General features: G+C 62.8%; 1 protein-coding gene across 9 annotated transcripts; it reads right to left on the reverse strand.

The window, feature by feature from the left end:
- Positions 1–2,463: 2,463 nt before the first annotated feature.
- Positions 2,464–14,501, reverse strand: ARFGAP1 (ADP ribosylation factor GTPase activating protein 1). Of its 9 annotated transcripts, XM_027046831.2 has the most exons (15): positions 14,435–14,472; positions 12,807–12,900; positions 11,713–11,776; positions 11,405–11,514; positions 10,981–11,152; positions 10,405–10,505; positions 9,511–9,597; positions 8,910–9,006; positions 7,872–7,928; positions 6,716–6,748; positions 5,747–5,776; positions 4,855–4,911; positions 4,367–4,426; positions 3,783–3,859; positions 2,464–3,079 (listed from the first exon to the last, which is right to left on the reverse strand). In XM_027046831.2, the coding sequence occupies exons 3-15, from the start codon at positions 11,770–11,772 to the stop codon at positions 2,740–2,742; spliced, it is 1,281 nt and encodes a 426-aa protein (XP_026902632.2). In that variant the 5' UTR covers positions 11,773–11,776; positions 12,807–12,900; positions 14,435–14,472; the 3' UTR covers positions 2,464–2,739. The 9 variants fall into 9 exon arrangements, with proteins under 9 accessions (XP_026902632.2, XP_026902634.2, XP_026902635.2 ...); XM_027046833.2 differs by lacking the exon at positions 12,807–12,900 and having other exon boundaries at positions 14,435–14,501; XM_027046834.2 differs by lacking the exon at positions 14,435–14,472 and having other exon boundaries at positions 3,783–3,853; positions 12,807–14,404.
- Between the last annotated feature and the right edge of the window lie 7,495 nt (positions 14,502–21,996).

Raw genomic sequence — 21,996 nt, forward strand, 5'->3', positions numbered from 1 at the left:
CAGTCATCCCCACCCAGACGGCCCCCGGGAAGGCCCTGGCTCTGGGTGTGAGGGGTCAGGGCCCGCCGGGCGGCTGAAGTGGGCCACAGCAGAGGTGGACTTGTGTGAGGGCTCGGCCGGCGGGGCGCGCAGAATGCCACGGTCGCGGGGAAGGCCGGAGGGAAGGGAGCTGAGGGGGTTGGCCTCCGCGTGCGCCCGCCCGTCCGTCCTGGCGTCCGGCGAGGGGTCTGGGGCCGAGATGGCGGAGCCAACCGGGAGGCCTCGACTGGTGGTGGTCCTACCAGTCCCTGGTCAGCCTGGCGTCCCGCAGCCGGGGTCCGGGTGGGACCCCTCACAGGCAGCCGGGGGGGCAGAGGGCGGCTTCGCGGCCTCTGGCCCCGTCTCTCACCAGGCTGGCCCGAGGGGGAGACGGCTGGCCACCAGCACAGGTGGGGGAGGCCCACGGGGATTCAGCCAAGAACTGACCCAGGACTGCCCCATGCCCCCTGGGCCCCACCCAGACCGGCCTTCCCACTTGGCACCCACTGTCTTCTGCCCCGGACAGGATGGCCCACGGGAGACCACCCAGGAAGAAAGCTCCGGTTCTGGAAACTCCACTCGGCATCCCCCGGCTGTGCCTCCCTCTGGCCCCACTTCCCCTGTCAGGGGACTTCAGACCATTTCTGCCCAGAGCCAGGCAAGCTGCCACGGGCCCCGGGTCCCAGGCAGACACCCACTGGAGACCTCTCTGCCCCCCCGGGAGGTGTCCCACCTGCACCTCCAAGAGCCCCAGGCCCCGCCCAGCCCGTCCCCCCATCTGCAAGCACATGCTGAAAGTGGCCTTTGGGGCACTCACCCAGGTCACTCTGTTCCCGTGTGCCAGTGACCCCTGCACAGGAGAGCACCAGACCGCCGCCCAAGCCCTCAGCCAACACAGCCTGTGGCCGCGGGCACCCCACCCGGGCTCCACCTGGCACAGCACCAAGGGCATCGGTCTGCCGCCCTAAGGGTCTTGGACCACCGCATCCCAGCACCCCAGGAGGGGTCTGGGAGAACACCCCCTTGGCCAGACCACGTCTGAAGATACAGCATAGACCTGACCACTGCACTCAGCATGACAAAGAAACTCACTCTCAGCGTGGCCTCCCAGAGGAGAATTTACTGAAGAGTAACGGCCTGAGCGTCGGCCACCGAAGCCCCCGGGGCCGACAGCAGAGCCCCCGGTTCCCACCCTGACGGAGGAGGAGGTTCCAGTGCAGAAATCAAACCCACATCCCACAGGGCACCGACCCCGGAGGATGCCCGTAGGGGTGACAGCTGGCCCCGAGCACTCTCCTGAGCACCGGCACCCTGTGACGCTCATTCCCGGGACGGCAGACCGACCACGGGGCCTCTCATCACCCTGAGGTTCTGACCTCTGATCCGGGTACAGAGGCCGCCGGCTCAGTGACCGACATCCCCAAACGGCAGCCAAACACCGCAGGTGCTCCACACTGGGCATCCCTGTCCTCCGACAGCTGTCTCCTACAGGGAGAGCCGTGGGCCGGGAGGCCGTGACACGCCGGCCCATCACACGCCCCAGACCTGACACGGGCGTCCACGCCGGGCCGGCCTGTCCCGTGACATGAACGGCTAGCAGCGTCCAGAGCACAGAGGGGCCACATCCCGCACGAGTCACGCCAGGACTGAGGCACACGCGGCACCGGGTCAGAGGTTGGCTGACAGCCACGTAACGGTCAGGAGGCGGGTGCGGGAAAGCAGGCACCACAGCCGAGAGTCGCATGCAGGCGCGTCACACTGACAGGAGAACGACCCGTTAGTACTAGGCCGTGACCGCGGAGGTGGGACGGCCACGTGGGCTCTGGGTGGACAAGGAGACGCAAACGACGCTGCAGGCCAGGCCGCGGGCGCAGGACGCGCTGGCAGGGACGGGGTGCCGGCGGCCCAGCCCGACGAGAACTCCCTCCTCGCCGCAGACGGCCGGGGCGGCTTCCGAACGCGGAAACAAACCCGGGACAGCGCCACGTGCTGCTCCTCTGTGAGCCCCGGGAAGGGCAGGCCCCGGGGAGCCCACCCCCCCGCCACACACCCCCACACCTGGCTGGGGGCCAGCCTGGCTCAGACAGGAACGTGCTGGCGTCCCTCCCCCGCTTTCACGTCCCTGTTGCTCAGCCGTCCGGGCCATCCCGGAGTGCTGCCCTCAGTCCAAGCGCAGACAGGAGGCCTGGGCGTTGGGGACGAGGCCAGAGGCCCTGGGGTGTGCGTGGCTGCGCACGGAGGCCTGGAGAGGTGACACAGGAGGGACAGGTGGTGACCGAGGGCCAGGAGGGCGAGGTGGGCGGTCAGCAGCGCCAGCCCCGGTGTCCCTTCTGGATTTCCACACGGAGGACCCAGAGCAGGGTCCTCAGAAGCCCTGACCAGAAGAGGCCTGGGCTGAGGCGCTGGAGAGAGAGCACACGTTCCGCATCACGACACTGCACGGGCTGCGGTGTGGCCACTCGGGAGGGTTTATTAGCGAGAGCGTTATGGGAACGATGGCGCAGCCTGCCTCCCGCGGGGGCGGGACCCCGCCCTCCTCGTTGCCAGGCCACCACGGGAGGGCCAGTGCCCACGTGAGCAGGCAGCCCCGCCCGCAGGCTCCCACCCGAGGTGCCGTCTTTGCGCCACAGCTGGTTTCTTGGGTCAGACGGGAGGAGACGTGGGGACCAAGTGCAGACGCGGTGGCCGTCCCAGCTGCTGGGGGCCGGTGCGCGGCGGGGCCTACCAGTCCTGGTTGTCCCAGCCCTCGTCCACCGGAGCCGCCGGCGGCACCGCCTTCTTGGGGGCCTTGGCTCTGCCCTCCCCACTGCCCCCCCAGGCCTCCCCGAGGTCGCTGTTGTCGCTGTTCCTGTTGTTGGACGCGGAGCCCGAGCCCCACACGTCCCAGCTGTCCGAGCTCCGCTTCTCGGCCGAGGCATCCGCGCACGTCCAGCTGTCGCTGCTTGGGGACCTGTGGCCCCTGGTGGGGTCGGTGCTCCCGAAGGTCTCCCAGAAGCTCTGGTCGACGGTGTTCTGGGGGTTGTCCCCACCGCCGCTCCGGTAGCTCTGGCCCTCCGGGGGTCTTGGGGGGGAGAGAGGGAGACTGAGGACCAGCCAGAGCCACCTGGCCCTCCCTCGGCGTGCTCCCCAGTGTCCTCCCCGAGATGGGGCTCAGGGCCCGGAGCCAACGTCCACACCAGAGCTCAGGGCGGCTCTGCCTTGGAGCTGAGGGCACAGAACCCTCTGGAAGGACTTGGGCGGGCCCCCTGCAGCCAGAGCCCGGCTCCGCCAGGCCTACCCCACAAGAAGCACGTCCCGGTGACTGAGGGAACAAGGCCTCTCGTGCCCCCAACGGGCCCCCTGACCCCAAGTGCTCAGGCCCCACATGGTCCAGAGGGTGCCCCCAATAGGCCCCATGGCGCAGTCACGCTACCAAAACATCAGGACAGAACGTCAGGAAGACACGTGGTGCGAGTTCTCCCTGCCCAGCCGGCCCCAAGCGGACAGTGAGCGAGGGGACAGCGTCCACCCACCGGACCCGAGACCGCACGCGAGGGCTCAGCGTCCATCTCCAGACTGAACCCCTGAGCCCATCCCTCAGGGGCCCGGGTACAGCCACACTGAGCGCGGGGGCCAGAGCAAGAGGTCGGGCTGCCAGCCGGCTCTGGGGGCCGCCGCAACCCCTGCACCCCTGGGGGTGACGTGCCCCCAGAGACCTTGCGGGAAGAAACCCAGGGAAAGGGGGCCCCTGCCTTCAGGACAGAGGGACGGGGGCAGCAGCATACCTGTCCGAGGGGTCCTCCGCTCTCCCAGAGAAAAAGGTGGTGACGTCCCGCCAGCCCCTACTGCCGGCCCCCTGGACCTAGAAGGGACAGAGGAGGCAGCTGAGCGGGGTCCTCATGCACAGCACACACGGCCTTTCGCTCAAAGCCCCCGAGAGGCTCAGAAACGCAAGCAGTGTGGCAGGGGCTTAGGGCCCCGCTGTCCCACACTCCCCCCCCCCCCCCCCCCCACCGGGGCGGCCGGTGGCCAGGGACGCCCACGGGCACAGAGAGGCCCAGGGCTCAGCAGCTCCAGGAGACGCCGAGCAGGCGAAGGCCCCTGCACGCCCTCGTGGAGCGTCAAGGTCGGCACTCACCAAGGAAAGGGCAGCGGCAGCAAAACAAGAGCAGAAGAAAAAGAAGCGACAGGTTAGCGGACTGACGGAAGCCGTGTCAAGCTGTCTCCACATTCCTGTGGCGCCGGCACCGCAGGGCCTCTCTGACCCTCTTCCTGTGTCAGCGGGCGCTCAGCCCCTTCCTGCGCTCGGCTCCGGGCGCCCCGGAATGTGGAGACTGGCTTCCAGCGGCGCCCGGGGGGCCCGCCCTACCTTGGACGCCAACTGAGAGACCCCACTGGACACATCCTCAAAAATCTTTCCCTCCTTCACCTGCGTGGGTTAAAACAGCACCTTGAGCGGAGCGGCGGAAGCCACACGGTCGCCCATTTCTGACAAAGGACCGACGCAAACTGAAGAGCCCTGTGGCAGCAGCCGCGTGGGACCCTATCTCCCCCCTGGGCCGCCCCCTCCCCAGACGTGAAGGCGCCGGGGCCACTGACTCCAGCCCGGGCTGGTTTAATGCGGCGTCCTCCCTGGCAGAGGACTGTGTCACCGACAACCTCCTGAGAACAGACCGACAATGCCCGAGGTCCCCAGCCCGCGAGAGCTTCCCGCGCTCAGTCAGCTGGGTCCCCACAGGAGAGCGGGACTACCACCCCCCCCACCCCCCCCCCGCCGAGCAGGAGCTGATGGACAGAGCCCCCTACACCAGCTGCTCCCCTGGACGAGGGCCCACCGGGGGCCAAGGGCCACGTTACCTTCTCCTGGGCGGGTTTGAGGACGTTCTCGTTCAGACTGTGGCCCAGCTCCGAAGCCTGTGCAAACAGGGACAAGTCAGGGGAGCTCCCCAGGCAGCGCGTCCCCCAGGGCATGGGTTGGCATGGTGGCCACGAGCTTGGCCGACAGAGGGAAGGCGGGAGACGGTGAGCGGCCCGGCAACGCACAGATGCCTCCCGCGCTCCTGGCGCTGCGCTAGGAGCGGCCCCCGGGCACGCTGGCTGTGGGGCGGCCAGAGACCACCGTCCCAGGCCTCCTCGCTCCAGACAGAGAGGCTCAGAGAGGCAGCAAGTAGTCGGGAGCCCGCCCCAGCCGGTGGCCACCTCCCAGTGTTCCCAGCAGAGCCCCTGCGATCCCGGCCCACGAAGACCACCGCCATGCCGGCTACAGGTCCCACGCTACCCCCTCGACGGGAACGCAGGCAGGCGCACCCACGGTCACCAGAGCAAAGGGGACGGAGCCGGAGGACGAGCCAAGGCGGGTGATTGGTGGGGGTGGGGTGGGGGGGACGACGGGGCAGCCAAGAGCACGTCAAGCAGCAGCAGCCTCGGTGGACCGGGCAGCCACGTGGGCGCCCAACGCTTGCCACCGGGATTCGCTCCTTCCAGTGATTTGGCTCGAGGTGATCAAGCCGGGAAATGAAAATCCTGCCAAGCAGCTCCTGGTGCCCCGGCAAAAGCAACGTCCCCGGTTCCCGACTCCAGAGCACCACGAGCGGGCCAGACGGGCCCAGTGGGCTGGCGAGGAGCGCCGAGGGTACACACACGTAAGCGAGGACATACGACAGGCCACAGTGCAGAACAGCTCAGGGCAAAGCAAGTGATGAGCGCAGAGACGGGGATAGGCATGCACGAGAACAGGCTCGGGCCTTACCGGCTCTGGCTGCTGCTTGGAGCCCCAAAACTTTACCGAGACAGCAAGGGAGCGGGTTGGGGGGCAGAGAGTGGGGTGGGGGGATAGAAGAGAGAGAGAGAGAGAGAGAGAGAGAGAGACAGCGCGGGCGCTAGGAGCATTTGACATAGACCAGGAAGCACGTCCAAATATGTTAATAGCCTCACGTTCTCATGGCGTCACCCCTGCAGGTGTCCCCAAAAGTGGCTTTGAGTACACACTTCTTGCCATCAGACCTCACTGCTTTCCACTCCCAGCGTGCAACTCCCGGGACCGCAAGAGCGAGCGAGCCAGGAGCCCGGGAGGAGGACCGGGTGAGAAATCACCCTCGGGCAGGCTCTGCTGCAGAAGCAACCATCCTCCCGCCTGGGACCGCCTCCAGGGCTGCTGCCTCCTGCACAGTCCTGACTCCCAACAGCAGACACAGGCGGCCCAGCTCCAGTACCCCCTGGGGACTGCTGGGGCTACCAAGATTTGAAGGAAAAGGCCAAGGCCCAAGGCCCCCAACCACCGCCCACAAAGAGAACGCACTCACCGGGGAAGGATGAGTGCTATTTCCATAGAACCCAGACCCACCATCCCAAGGAAGGGCTGGGCTTGGCCTGCGTGCGGCTGCCTACCCCCCTCCCCACAACGCATAGCGTCAGCAGCACCCAGCTTCCCTCCGCCAACCGCACAGGGGCCCTCCAGCTGTGCAGGGCCCGGGCTGCGATGGAGGGGTGATTTTAGCCCTGCAGGCCCCAGGCAGATGCGGCCTCTTACCCATCTGCACACGGACGTGGGAGCCTGGGCCAAGTGCGGGAGCACAGGCCTGTCCACACCTGAGCCACAGACACGTCCCCTCCCCCAAGCACACGGCCCAAGGAGGGCACACCAGGCAGAGTCCAAACACCAACAGGACATCAGACTAGGAATTTTAACAGCACAGAACACAGAAGCTTCCTTTGTTACCTTCTGACTTGCTTGAGATCCGAATTTCGTTGCCTGAAAAGAAACTCGACGTGGCTTTGGGATCTCCTGTCCCAACGCCGGGCCCCAGGCTGCACCTCCGCAGGACCGAGACAAAGCTCTGGCCTAAGTCTGTCTGCTGACAGCCACCCACCCCACAGTAGCTCCTGGAGCACGAGGCCACCAGCTCCCTGTCGGAGGAAGGCCATCAGGAGGGACACCCACACGGCACACGGGCCTGGGGCAGCAGGCCCACCAGGAGGCGGTGGCCACCCCAGCCCTGTCACCTAGGGGCTTTCCCATGGCCCAGACCATACCACCTACTCGGCACCCAGGGCAGTCACACAGCTCGCCCTAGCACGGCACCTCCGCCACTAAGGAAGATTCTAGCTGAAAGACACCTGCACCCCTGTGCTGCACCTTCCAAAGCCAAGGCCACAGAGACAACCAGCAGAGGCTGAAGCACCGGGGCCACAGGGCCTGGGGCCCTCAACGCTGAGCTCCTCCCAGGCTGGGCAGGGCAGGATGCTGGGCACAGTGGCCCACGGGGCCCACTGAGAAGTGTCCACAGAGACTTCACTCCAGCCCAGAGCCTGCCCAGGGCTCTCCCTTCTTGGGGTTACCTTCCTCAGCACGGCCACACTGGCCGGGCAACCTGCTGGACCCCACCCACAGCCTCCTCTCCAGGCTGACATCCCCAGACAGGTTTCTGGCCTGTTCTTTTCCAAGCACAGGCCCACTCTCCACTTGTCCTGACAAGATCCCTAACCCCGTCGCTATGGCAAGGGTGAGAGAAAGGCCGGCTTGCACAAACGCTGCTCTGTGCCCAGCAGCAGAACCTCGAAGGCCGGCAGGACCACTCAGCCTACAGGGGTCACGACGTGCCCCATCTCAAGATGGCACGCATCAGGGCTGCTGGTCCTCTGCAAACAGTGCCGCCCTGACACGGAGGTGGATGGCCGCTACAGAGCAGAGAACGATGTGGCCCTGAGGTCTGCCGCGGCCTCAGAGGCTCCGGGCCAATGGCGCACAGCCTGGGCCTGGGAATGCTCTCCAACCGTCGGTTGGAGCCCCTTCAAGACCCTTCTGCACCCCCAGACCCCAGAGCAGCCCAGCCCGCCTGGGTCCTACGGGCGGAGCACTGGGGCGGGCTACTCACACCCTCCTTGGCAGCCGAGGCAAACTTGCTCGCTCCGGTGGTGAAACTGCTCCAGCCCTGAAAAGAGAGGCCGCGGTGAGGCTGCGGGGGCGCCTCCCAGGCAGGCTCCATCTGCCACGCCGCCCACCTCTCGGCGGAGGGGCTGCCCGCGTCCGCACCCAGCTCCGCAGGAAGGCCGCCCCCACGGGGCCCTGTCCACAGCTGCAGCCCGGCCTCCCACGAAGAACGGGTCCCCGCCGCGGGCACGCCTGGACACCACGCACCCGACCGGTGGCCACGGCAGCCGGGACAGCGCCCGCGACTCTGCGGTGCTCCCCCAGCCCTGACCGTCCGGACCTCACGTCGAGCACGTGGCCATGCTTTCGTCTGCTCTCCGCCCCCACCTCCCCTCAAGGGGCAGGGGCCTGGCACCCAGTCTGTAGAGACGCCTGTTCTCTTTGCCCGAGTTCGAGGCTTCCCCCCGAGCCTCCAAATCCAATCGAGACCGTTTAAAAACATAAATGGCTCACTTAAACCTCAGCTTCCCAACAGAGCCTCCTCCCCCCAAACAACGAGACAACTGCGTTCAGCTTCTGGCGTGAGACCTAAGACGCGGCAGGAGGGAACATGGAAACACGCACGTGCCCCGTACGGGCGGGGGTCTGTTTTTTCGCAGAGAAACTCTCAGGCAGCAGGCTGTCGGCTGGAGGCGTGCCTTTCCGCCCTGGAGCAGTGACCTCGGCTGCCCAGCGCCCCCGCAGGCCTTCCCCAGGCCGCCAAGGGCAGCGGGCACCCTTCCGAGGGTGCTAGAGCCCACACGGCTCAGCTGCCCGCTGTGCCCGGAGCTCCGCCAGGACAGAGGGGGACCGGGCAGGTGCCACACAGAAAGTCGTGCTCTGAAGAACCCCTCCCCCGTTCACTGGAAACAAGGATCTCGTAGTCACAGTGAAGAAAGCTTTCTGCGCGTGGGGACCTGAATGCACCAGGCGAATGAACCTGGCTGTAAAGAAAACAGGCCTCCTGCAGAGGGCGGTCCCCGGGGCAAGACGCAGTCCTCACCGAGCACAGGGACGACACGGCACTGCTGAGGAAGTCGTCTTCCCTCCTGGGGCGGGGCACTGTGTTCCCAAACCCGACGTAGCGGCTCTCCTGGGCCCTGACAGGGAGACACAGGCGCAGCCCCACTGCTCGCGACGGCCTCCGGACAAGAGGCCCCCAGACCCCAGACGGAGGTGGGGGACCCCCCTCCCCCCGAGTACGTGTATCCACAGCGGTTGGGGGGGGGAAGGCATGGGGTAGGCTACCCCCTGCTCACTGAAAAAGACCCTCCTGCCGCATTCAGTCGGGGCCCCCGGCCGGACCCACAGCCCGCAGGCGGTTACGGCAAAAAGCGTTGAAATTATTTGACAGCTCCGGCGACAAAAACTCGTTTACGCGTCAGGTTGCATTCTTTTTTCCTTCTAAATGTTGGGCTTTCTCTCCACTCAAAACTGTGCTTCAAACCTGGGCTGGCCCAGGGACAGCAGTTCAGGACCCGCAACTGCACGCAGACCCTGCACACAGCAATGGGCCCCAGCCCACGGCCGGGGGACAGTCCCGCCCGGAGGGACCCCACCCAGAGCCATCCAGCCACCAAACCCCTTGCTGCCCGCGGCCTCACCCCTGGTAGGAGCCGAGATCGCCATTCAGCCAGTCTTCAAACGCCTTGTCTGAGGAGCCGGTGGAGCTCTGTGGGTGGCCAGAGGCCCTGAAATGGGACAGTCAAAGTTCAATGAGGCGGAGGGAGGTCGGGCAGGTGCCTGAGGGAACCAGGTGGGTCTCTGGGAGGTGCTATCTCTCCACCAGGTCACACTGGGTTCCTCCAAGAATGGAGCACCTGAGGCCAGCTGGCCTCCAGCTCTGTCCCAAAGGCAGCTCAGGCTCGGTGGCCGAGGCTGGCGACAAGCAAGCAGATACACTGTAGCCCCAGCTGGGGCCGCAAAGGGACCCCGAGAGCAGCTCCATCCTGCCCATGCCGGCAGGGAAGCAGCCCAGAGACTGGTGAGACTGAGGCTGAAGCAAGCACCCCAGCAGTGGCAGTGGGGGGGTGGCCTGGGCACCCCCAGTGCAAACAGGGAGCCTTCTCTAGACCGGCCACCCCAGAACAACGCCTCGGCCGTGCAGGAGGACACGGGATGTGCCGTGGGGACCAGCCTGACCACAGCATAGCTGCACTTGGGGGGGGGGGGGGGGGGGCGGGCCACCCTCCGAGAGGACAAAGGCTGCTTCCCAGAGATGCACACGTGTCACGGGCGTCTGGAAGAGCCTGCACTGAACGGGCCCTTGGGAGGTGGGGAGGTACCAGCTTCTACCTCAGGCACAACTTTACGCTTGCATTTCTACCGAAAGCCTGTGTTGCTTCGGCAACCTAAAACGTTCTCTTTCCCGCTGACTTTTGGGCGTGTCTCACAACATGAGCCGTCACCGCAACAGTAAGGGGATCCTGAGCTAAGATCAGGGACGAGATCGGGGCTGGGCCGAGAATAGCGCGGAGCCAGATAAGAGGAGCAGCTACCGGTGGGCAGTGGTCGCCAGCGCCTTGGGCTGGGGTGGGGTCCAGTTCTGGGCAGGCGAGGACTCCAGAGACCATTCTCTGCCTTCAGCTAGGGCGGACACCTGCCAAGGGGGCACAGGGATCAGAGTGCCTGCGACTGCCAGGAGGGACCGGCGACATCACCCGCTCCAGCATATCCTGCTCCCAGCCCCTCCCAGGCTCAGCGGCCACGGGCTGGGGCCACCCTGACACACGTCAACAGCAAGACCGACTGGGTCTCACACTGGCTGCAGTGAACAGCGGTGCCGGTGAGTTCCCAGGCAGCGGCTCCAACCCCCAGTGACATGGTTCCTCCGGCAGGCGTGGCCGTCCTGGGATGGTGTGGCCACCACAGAGATGTGGGAACACGATGCTCCCCCAGAGGGTGTGGGGAAGGCCTGTCCTTACCCCCACCAACTACACACCACCCGCCCCCGAGTGGGACGAGGCGGCCCGCGTGTCCTCTCCGCAGGTGTATCAGGGTCCACAGAAGAATGCCAACGCCCAGACAACAGCCAGCAGGCAGGCCCCTGGCACGGCTGGTCAGCCTGTCCCCACCTTGTCCCTGAAGAGGGCTGCGGCCTTGCTGTTGTACTTCTCCTGCAGGGACCAGCACGGGTCATAGTCCTCCTGAGACTCCAGGAACTCTCGGAACTTCGCGTTCCCCCCAGCTCTCATCTTCTCGAGCTCCGCGTCCTTCCATTTGTCCATGGTAACAGAGCGCACAAAGCTAGAAGCCGGGCACCGATCTAGTTAGCAGCACTGGGTACCCAGGAGCCACCCCCCATGCCCACCCCAACCAGGGCGTGGACATGACACTTGAGCTCCCCCGGGGTGGTAGCCTGGCCGCGATGCCCCAGAGGGCACGCAGAGCCAGCAAGGTGGCAAGTGTTGCTCCATCATCCCACACCCAGCAGTGGGCCCTCGACTGAGGCCGAGGATCCCCGTGGAGCCGGGGGTGCGGGGGGAGCAGGGCACTGACCTGAGGTGCACCCCAAGCCCGCGGTGCTTCCCCGAGCACTCCAGGCAGATCCAGATGCCATAGGTCACGCTCACCCACTGGGGGTTGAATGCTCCACACTCAAAACACACCTGCAGAGAAACCACACGCGACTCACCCAGGCACGCAGGGCAGAGCCCAGGGACCCCAAAGGCCCCACAGGTGCCCCCAAGAGGGAGCGGGGGAGAGGCTGACTCAAGACCAGCAGCCACAGGGCGAGCTTTGAGGCTACAGGTCGCTTCCGAGAGGTTGGCTGAAGCTCAAAGCACCGAAGCAAAACAGATGCTTACGTTGTTTTCATCTTGGGCTCTGACTTCTTTAAGAACTTTCCTGGTCCGTGGGCTAGCCATGGTGCTAAAAGGAGAGAAGAAACTTTAAAAACTTACAAACAGGTTACTTTACGAGAAGACCAATTAGGGCAAAGACACCATAACACACAGCTTCAAAGAAACCCTGCTGAGCTGCCTGGAAGCTCTGGGCAACACCCCTAACCTACTACAGGCAGCGTCGGGGAACCGCTCACACAAGGAAACTGTCCCCCACACTCGAAGAGAAACCTACAGCAGTCTGCATGTTCCCAGGCCAAAAGCAACGTGACTATGGAGAACAATGTAATTAGTAGCGTCCGCTTTGCTTAAGCATCACGCACCACCGAGGCTCTGCAATCTATACAACATCCCGTCTTGAGAAAGTCCGTATCGACGGCTGGTCTTTATAAAATGTACACAGACTGGCCGCTAAATCTGACCGCCCGTCCGAAGGCCAACACACCAGACGTGGGCCAATAATCACGGAAGACGGGGAGCCCCAGGTTCTCTGCACATCACACCTTCCGCTCCCCAGCGGGCAGCGTGGGGCAGAAGTGGGAGCCCTAACTGATGTGCGGAGAGGCTGACCTGTGGGAGGGTCTACAGGTAGGTCCTCTGTAGGGCCATTGTGATGGAGGTGACCGGTGGCATGACCACGGCAGGACAGACCTGCCACCCTGCCTCAAGGGGACGCTGTCGGGAACAACAGCCACATAACTCGGGCTGAAGAGCGGAACCAACTCTGTACGGATCTCCTAGCTTTGGCAAAGTTCAAGTTCAACCCCTGGCCCGCTGAATTCATGACCAAGACCACTGACATAATAAGATTCGAGCCAGGAGCCAGCACAGCACTGGACATAAAGCAACACCGTGGTTCTGCACACACCACGACCACTTGGCTGTGGGCCCCAGGCCACCTCTCCGCCGCCTGGACAGACTGACGGTGTGGCTGCCGCCTTCTATCGACGTGCAGCCTACACAACCCAGGAGGAGCTTCTCTGCCCTGTATCTCACCTTTAACCTTAGTACACAGAACTAAGTCACAGACGGGAACGCCGACTCTCCACCCAACTGACCTTTCTAAATCTGGAAGGCCACAACTTTGATGTTCCCGCTCTGAGGCTCATTGAAGCTAGCAAGAAATGAACAGTTGTTTCTGGTTTTCGATAATTGACAGAAACAAAACCCAGAGTTCACCCAAGGCTCCTCTGTGCTCTGCAGCTTTCTGTGCCGCGTGTGACAGTCTACCGAAAGCATCAGATCTTGAGGGCAAACACCTGAATCCATAATCTGGGCCAGACTCATTCAAATGGAATACTGCTGTCACACTGAGCACCTAGGCCACAGCACGGCATAGATGGGTAAGGGCACAGACAGGTAAGGAAGGGCACAGACACATAAGCGCACACTCTTGGAGAGACATCCTGCCGGGTCTGAGTCACAAAGCCCTCTCCACACATTCGTCTTGTGGCGGCCACTGGGGAAGCCCATGCAAGCTGGTGTGTGGGGCTGACATGCGTCCCTGCCCGATCAGGTCTCCATACTCAGCCCTGTGCTCTTTCCTGAGAACTGTAGCTTCCCTCAGGAGTTCACATTCTGGTCAAGAGGGCACAGGCAAACAAAAGCCAGAACGGGGCTGAGCTTGCTCTGAATTGGAAACTGTGTAAAATAAAATTGGGCAGAGCAACTGTTTGCAGAACTAGCAGAAAGGTAACATGTGGAAGCTAAAAGACTTGATTTGGGTTTAAAAGAAACTCCCCTTGGTGACCCGTTTGGAGGTGAGCATCCTTTAACCCTGGGAGATGCTAACTCTGATGCATGAAAACACCTCCTAACTTTCAAAACCATAAATAAGATTTATCCTGAGAAACAACCCAAAAAATCCTTAATGCTTGAAACCCAGATGGTAAAATGCAGCTTTCTGCAGGCGGACATAACTTCAGGAAACGTTGAACCAAACGAGGACACCTTTTCTTGGTTCATCAGGTAAGCCACTTGCTAACTGCTGAAAGCTGAGTCCTTAAGTTGGGACTTTCTCCATGTCTACCATTAAAAGTAGCTGAGGACGCTGCTCGGTGTCCAAGGCGCTTACACAGGTGACCAGGAGAAACAGAAAGCGCCCGAAGCACCCCTGTGGAAGCACAGACGATCTCCGAACCCCGGCCGGTAACGTCAGAGCTAATCACCCCCTGGGCCGTCGTCACCCTGCTGCACAGCGGTAACCAGAGCGTGGCGGGAATGCTAGGCCCGCACTTAACGGGCACGATTACTCCTCAACACTGGCGACGAGGCCGATCACCGGGGCAGACAGGACGCATCCGCTTCACCTCCATCCACGCGAACCGAAAAGGAACGGGTTGCTTCTGCCTCCCCGCGGGGGTCGTCCACGGCCAAGAGGCGGGAGCACAGGTGGCGAAGGGAGACCGGCCGGCCCCCCTCCCCCGACCCTCCCCCCCCCTCCCACGCTGGCCGGAACCCGTACTTGCCAGGGTGGAAGACGCCCAGACTCCAGCCCCGGCCCGACTGGACGCTCGTCCCGGCCAGCGCCAGCGCCCGAGGGAGGAAAGGGGCGAGCCGCGCCGGGGCCCGCGGCTGCGGGAGGATTCCAGCCCCCGAGGTGGGGGCGGCGGGCCGGGGGCGCGCGGGAGCGCCCGCCGAGGCGGACCGGGGAGCGGGCGCCGGGGGCCTCGGGTCACGCGCTTACCAGGCGGGGTCCGGGCTCGGTCCTGTGCGCCGGGGTCGGCCCGGCTCGGGCGCGCCGCTAGCTGCTCCGGGGACGCTCGCCGGCCGCCCACCCCGCAGCTACCAGCTTCCGACTACGTTGCGCCTCTCAAGGCATCACGGGAAGCCGGGGGGCGGGCCGGTGGGCCGGACTTCCGCCTCCGCCTGCCGGGCCGGAGCGAGGCCCCGCCCCTGTCGCCATGGGGACGCGGCGCGGCCGGAGTGCGGCCGCTGAGCGTCCCGCGGGGCCCGGCCGCCCGCCCTCCCGCACGGCGGGCACGGAAAACGCGTTGCCGCCTGCTCTCGCCGGGATGATTCCGGACAGCTTCCTCGCCGGGGGCTGACTGGGAAGACGCGGCGGGGGGAGGGGGCAGCCGGCGGGCTCCCCGGGGCGGGCGGTTGCGGAGTCCGCGCGTGTGCGTGCGGTGGACGGCACGGCGCGCCTCGGGGACGCTGAGCCCCCGGACTCCGCCCTCCGTCGGCGGGGCCCACCCGGAAGCCACGGGGCCCGAGCCATTTGGGGTGGTCCGGCGTGCACGCGGGTGGGAGCGCGCACGGAGCGGTGTGAATGCAGCGCCCCGAATACGTGCCGATGCGCCTGCAGCAAAGAGAACCCTGAAAAGTGTTGATGTCGGGGGAGCGGGAATTGCAAGCGATTTTTTGTTTGGTTTGTAGTTGGTGCTTTCTGCGCATACGCTGCATCCCTGTAACTTTTGGAATGACCACGTATAAACGTTTTTATTGTGGTATGACGTGCAGTCAGTAACGGGTACCGTTGAACCACTTGACCAGTGCCTACCCCAATGTAACGTCCCCCGCGATCGGCTAAATCAGCTAGGGAACGTTCCCATCCAGGCAACCACTGTTTGCGTTTCATCCTCACACCTTCGTTTCACCTGTTCCAGAAATCTGAATAAATGCAGTCATGCAGTGTGTACTGTTTCAAATGGCTTCTTTCCGTTAACACGATGTTTTCAAAATCCCACGGAGTCGTGCGTATCTGTCTCAGGGGTTTCATAAAAGTGGAATCACGCGGTTTGATGTTTTCAGAGCCATCCACGCTGTGGCTGTGTCAGCACTTCGTGCCTTTTCATAACTTAAGAATATTCCACTGAATGCAGTACCAGGGCGCCTGGGTGGCTCAGTCAGTTCAGTGTCGTACTCTTGATTTTGGCTCAGGTCATGATCTCACAGTTCGTGAGATTGAGCCCCTCCACTTTGGTCTCTGTTCGGGGCGTGAGCCTGCTGAAGATTGTCTCTCTCCCTCTGCCCTTCTCACCCGATCGCTCACTCTCTGTTTCTCTCAAAAAAATGCAGTATATGGGGCGCCTGGGTGGCTCATTCGGTTGAGCGTCCGACTTCACCTCAGGTCATGATCTCGCGGTTTGTGGGTTTGAGCCCCGCGTCGGGCTCTGTGCTGACAGCTCGGAGCCTGGAGCCTGCTTCGGATTCTGTGTCTCCCTCTCTCTCTGCCCCTCCCCTGCTCATGCTCTGTCTCTCTCTGTCTCAAAAATAAATAAAATTATTTTTTAAAAAGTGCAGTATCAGTTTGTTTATCCATTCACATATTGGACACCAGAGTCATCTAAAAAATGTGATATTATGAATAAAACTGCCTCATTTATGGACAAGTCTTTTTTGAAGGCATATTTTTTAATGTATCTTGTTTAACCTAGAAGCAAGATTGCTGAGGATGGGCAGGTGTACTTTGAACTTTATGTGAAATTGCCTGACAGTCTTCCAGAATGGTCTTCCACCCGCAGGAAGAGAGTTCCACGTCTTTGATAACACCTGGGATCGTCAGTCCTTACACTGCAGCCATTCTGGTGGGCACACAGTGGGGTTTCCCTCCGCTGTTGGCTGAGAGCTGCTGTGGGTGCTTAGCTTACTTCCAGAACTCCCAGCCTGCCTTGTGATGGCTGAGCCTGAGCACCCTGCCAAAGCCAGAGGAAATCCTCAGGGAGGGGCCGCTGGCATTCACGGGAATGATGGCACCAGCAGGGTCCACATGGTGGCAACATAAGACTGGATGGCAGCACAAGAGTCTGTGGCTGGAACTGTAGGTTCCCCGAGTTCAGAGGGTGAGAGTGGTGGGCCGTATTAGTTACAGTGGGCTTCTTGGAGGAGGTGGGCTGGGAAGGGTGAGCAGGTGTGGAAAAGGAAGTGAGGAAAAGGGAAGGCAGTCCTGGACAGGGCAGAGAAGGGGCCGTCATTTGTCACTGGCTAGACCAAACAACCACCAGAGGCTGCCTGCTTGCAAGCACAGGGAAACCTACCGCGAACAGCATCTGGACCTGGTTTGCCGCTTTCTGTGATCTCAAGGCTCTTGCAGCCTCCAAATAACAGGAGAAAACGCTCATTGACAACAGCAGCATCTGGGCAATAAAGTGGTGAATGGTGCAGGTTGTGCGGCTACAAACAGAAGATGTTTTATTACTCCCTCTGAAATATGTAGATAATTTGTTTCTCTTTGAGAGCCGCAGGCAGTCATTAATTGTCAGTTACAGTAATAGGATCAGTCTGTGGTTTCCTGGGGGGGGGGCTTGAAGTTTTTGATGTGAATAGACCTGAAGGGAATGCCAAGGGCAGCAAAATGCAAGCCTCAGGGAAACAGCCAAAGTCGCAGAGTTCTTGGCGCCAGCCCAGCCACTCCAGGTGAGCAGAAATGAAGTCCCCGCACGCCGGGGAGTGTAGGTCATCTGCGAGGTCGCTGTGGGAGCTGGGGCAGATCACAGCACTTTGTCCTGACTCGGGTTCTCCACTGGGGAAGGGCAGACTTCAATTCCCTTTCAGGCCAGGAGCCCGTACTTCCTGAGCACCTTCCCGAAGTCAGGCCCTGGGCTTGATAAGGAAGGCCTTGTAAAGCGGCACAACCACCATGCACGCTCTGATATGACCCATTGTTCAGATGACGAAACTGAGCTGCAGAACAAATAAGCAATTCTCCCAAGACGAAAAGGCAGTTCAATGGAGCCAAGGTTTGCACCCAGCTTCTGTAACAGCCTCCTCAGAGTAGAAGGCAGGCGTGTGGAGCCGGGCATCCACCGGGGGGTAGCCAGGTGTGTCTCCGGGTGGGGACACCCAGCACCGGTCTCTGGCCTTGTCTGGGCCCCATAGCTAGGTCAGCTGGATCCAGGGGGTCCAGCCAGCTGCCAGCAGAGGTGGCAGAGCCTGAGGAAACAGCTGGAGCTACACAGGGCTGGTGAGGGCCGTGTGTGTGCATGCGTGTATGTGTACGCATCTGTGAAGGTGTTTGGGTCTGCACATGTGTGCATCAGACACGTGTGTGCATGTGATGTGTGTGTGCTCATGCATGTAGGGGTGTGTGTTGTGTGCAAATGTACAGGTGCATTCGAGTCTGTGATGTGCGTGTGCATGCAGACGTGTATGCTTGTGCAGATGTGTACCTGTGTGCGTCAGATGTCCGCGTGTGCCTGTGGCCGCTGCATACGTGTGCACAGGTATAGTGTATATGAGTCCGTGGCTGAGGCTCGTCAGGTTCAGTTTCATCGCACCGAGTCAAGCACCTGCACGGACGGAACCAAAGCTTCCTGGAAAGGCAGGTCTTGCTGTGTCCGCTCTGCACAGCTGCAGAGGCTGTGAGAGGGCGCCTGACCCCAGGGCAGTGGCAGCAGCGCGACAATGCGGTCTGAGGCCGCTCAAACCCCAGAGGCCCCGGGGTCAGCCTCATTGGAACATCGCGCGGTGAACGCGAGCAAAAGTGCAGCCAGCCCCCACGCTCAGGCGCCCCCCGGCAGCACCTCGCCCAGGGCTCCAGGACAAGGCTAGACGCAAAGCCTGCCTCGCCCTCCCTCGGAGCGCTCCTCCGCCGCGCGTCCCCCGGCGGGACCCAGGGACCCGCGCGTGCGTGCGCCCGAAACCCATCGCGGACCCGCGCCGTTCCCCCAGACGGCCACCGGGGGGCGGTGTGGGGCCTCGCGCGCTCCCGCCGCCAACCCGCGGGCAGCGCCCCTTCCCTCCCCGGCAGCACGGCGCCTCCTGGTCCTCAGCCGGCTTGCGGGCAGGCCGGGAGCCTCGGGTATGGCGGGCCCAGCGGGCGTCTTGAAATGACATTCTCTAATGCCATCAACTGGCCAGGGCTCCGGGGCCACCAGGAGAGGCTGAGGCTGGCCCCAGATGTCACCAGAGCCCTCGGTGTCACTCCGGGCTCTTGGCTCAGCTCAGGGGCCAAGGACCGATCTCAGCTGCGGGCAGGGGCTATTTCCCACGCATGTGAGGGATGGAGGAGGCCTGCAGGGAGGCCCCCAGGGCCCAGAATCAGCTCCTCCATGATATCCAAGAATTGTTTAGACGATGAGAAAGGTGTACAGGCTCCCAGCAGGAGCGCCTGAGGCCAGGACCACCCGTTGGCTGACACGGCGTGAGCCCACTGCTGACTGGGTGCTGACCAGGTGCTGGATGCCGGCAGCGGCCTGTGCCCTGCGTCTCTCGGGCACGCGTGGGTCATGCGGCTGTGACACCGTGGGGTCCTGCACGGTCTGGGGATCCAGGTGCTGCTGAGGTAGACGTTTGGGCCGATCCCAGGGCGGAACTGAGCCCTCCTGGGGGCCGTGTGACAGGAGACCCACAGAAATAAGGGACCCTCGGCCTCCTTCCTATTTGTTCCCAGCAGCGTGTGCATCACAACAAAATGCAGCTGCGGGGCTCAGGCTTTGTACTCGCTGACGGAGAAAACAGGTTACGTGGGGCGGGACCCAGGCTGGCCAGTGCTGGCCCCTGTGTAGGTTCTGGAGCACAGTGGATGCCGCGGTTTCCTCGTGGAGCCCCTCACCCACGATGCACCCACAAGGTGTGGGCCCGTTGGATGCATCTGGCTCAGAGAAGCCCCTCCCCTCCTCCAGACTAGCTGTCCCCCAGGTTTGCACCACCCGCAGGGCTTTTGATAATAGCGGTGCCAGGAAGGGGGTACAAGGGAGAGGCGCCTTGTTGGTGGGTGCCCGACTGGCTCTGGGGCACTTCCTGCTCTAGACACCCCCCCCGCCGCCACCATGAGATCAGGCTGAGGCCGGTCTCCAGCTGAGACCACCCCCTGGCTTGGTTTTGCCTGCCCCATCCCGTGTCCCGCCAGCCCTTCTCCTGAGAAGCCCTCGAGTGGCCAGTGGCACAGGAGACGAAGTCCCAGGCCCTGCTCCTAGGGACCCCAACCTGGGCGGACCCAGCCCTCCCAGCTGGCATGTGGGGTGGTCATTTGCTGTGACAGAGGCCAGTGCCTCTTAGCGGAGGCAAAGGAGAGACAGGCAGTCTCTCTGGGGCCATCTCCTTTCTCTCATCTCTCCCACCTTCTCGGTCACTTCAACTGGTGAGTCACACCGGGTCACCATGAGCACAGCCAGAAAGAGCCCCAAACCGTACTGGGCCATGCCTAGACGCGAGAGCTGACGGCACAGCCCCGTCATCTGTAGGGCCAGGCTCCTTCCCTGCAATTCTCTCTTCTAGCCCCAGGAGTGAGAAGCAGTCAGGGCAGAAGGCGGAGGCTCAGAGAGGCACGGTGTCTCATGTGCCATCACACGGCTTGTGCTTGGTGGTGTGGGACTGGGACCAGGCTTCTCTGGCACAGAACCGCTGTGCCCCCCGGCCCCTGGGCTCACCCACGGCCACCAGGAATTCACTCAGTTTCCTGCCCAGATGCTGCCCACCATAGTCAGTCTCCAGGCTGCCCGGGAGCTCAGGCTCTGGTCTGGTGACCACCCTGCCCCTGCAGTCCTGGAACTCAGGCCTTCCCACCCCCACCCCCCAACTCTCTGCTTGTGGCAATCGTGCTCATTCTTCTGGGTCCTCCTCCCTGCCCTGTCTGGCCCGCCTCGTGGTCTGGGAAGGCCAGCCCCGTGCCTTCGCCTCGCCCTATCATTCCGTGTGCCTCACCCAGAGGCGCCTGGGGACAGATTCCTATGCCCCAACTGCTGCCTCCCACTTTGCTCCAAGATCACAGCAGGTTCGAGCCACAAGCCAGAGGTCTTGGGTGGGAACAGGCTGAGGCTGGGAGCCTCCTCACCCATGTGGCCAGGCGGGGACCTCACGGAGCTGGAAGGACACAGCCTGCAGCCCTAGGGCGTCATCCGGGGCCTCTTGGGTTCCCGCGCAGGCCCCTCCAGAGGTGGCCGTGGCAAGAAGTTTGGGGCGGACCTACCTCGCCAGTTTTTCCCCAGTAAGCATACATCCTGCACTGCGCACTCCCCCTGGTCCTGTTTACAGCGGAACTTCAGCCTTCCTAACCGTGGGCACATGTGACGACGTCACGGCTTCTCTAACTGGGCGCTCTGCTATCGTCGCTATCGTTTTCTTATTAGTTTGCTTCATCCTTGCGCTTTGCTGGACGTCCAGGGGGCAATGACCTCTCTGCACTCGTGTGTTTTTATGGCCTAGGTCTCCGAGTGGAAGCCTGGGTTAGTTCCGGGAGATTCTCACCCGTCGTTCCCAGAATCTGTGTACCGAGTGCCCGGCGGTCAGCATGCCTATTTCTCACGGCCTCTCCGTGCCGTGCCCCCCAGGCCGCTGGCCTTCGTCCTGCTATAAACACACATGCACGTCGCTGCCGTGTTGGGCTCCATCTCCTTCCTGGTTGGCAAGGCTGAGCATAGGCGCGCTGGGCAGCGTGCGTCCCCTCCTGAGGACCCCTGTGTGTGTTCTCTGTGGTTCTCCGCCACCGGGTCCGTCCTGCACCTGGAGGGAAGACGGTGAGAGGGGTTTGGGTTTCTCCAGGCCGGGGCTGCGGGGATCCTGCCTCTGGCCGGCCGGGCGGGAGGACTCAGCCCCTTGTGGAGAAGGGCCTGGCTGGCCCAGCCCCATCTGACTCTCTGCCACGCCTCTGAAAGTTGCTGAGGACGAACTGGGGCCTGGGGCACAAGGAAACAGAAGGGATGCCGGAGCGCATGGCTCTGCTGATCTGAGAGGCTGTGCGCGGCTGTGGAGGGGCGACTGTTGGCGAAAACCCTGAGCCATCATTCCACTCTCCGCCCCGAGGAGCTTGCAGCTGTGCTGAGCGATGCTCGTCCACACTGGCCGAGGAATCGCAGCGGGCAATGTGCGGAGTCCGGGCCAGCTGCTCTGATTGCAGGCCTGATGGCTCAGATCCTGGGCCCAGACGGTGAGGACCCACATGCACTGCCTCAGCCCCTCCCTCGCCCCTCATAGTCAGGAATGCTTCTAGGTTCAAGTTGCTAGACACAGAAAATCAACCCCAAATAGCATAAACAACAAAGCAAAGTCATTGACTCATGTGATGAAAGGCCCAGTGGTAAATTGGCTTTCAGGCAAGGCTTGATCCAACAGCTCAACAGTATTGTCGAGAACTAGGTTTCTTTCTGTGTCTGCTCTGCAGTCTCTTCTTTCTCCTAAGGTCCCAAGATGCAGCTTTTGAGGCTGCAAAATCCCTGGTTTGCATCCAGCATCCCTGGCACTCCCTGCCTTTGGGCTGGCTCTGGTCACATGTCCACTTCTGAGCCAATCACAGGCCCGGAGGATGGTCTGTGCTCACCTACTGTATCTGAGCCCCAAGCTCTGGCCCCAGGGGGAGGCTCCTTCCCC

Source organism: Acinonyx jubatus, chromosome A3, assembly GCF_027475565.1.
Source record: "Acinonyx jubatus isolate Ajub_Pintada_27869175 chromosome A3, VMU_Ajub_asm_v1.0, whole genome shotgun sequence".
Lineage (NCBI taxonomy): Eukaryota > Metazoa > Chordata > Mammalia > Carnivora > Felidae > Acinonyx > Acinonyx jubatus.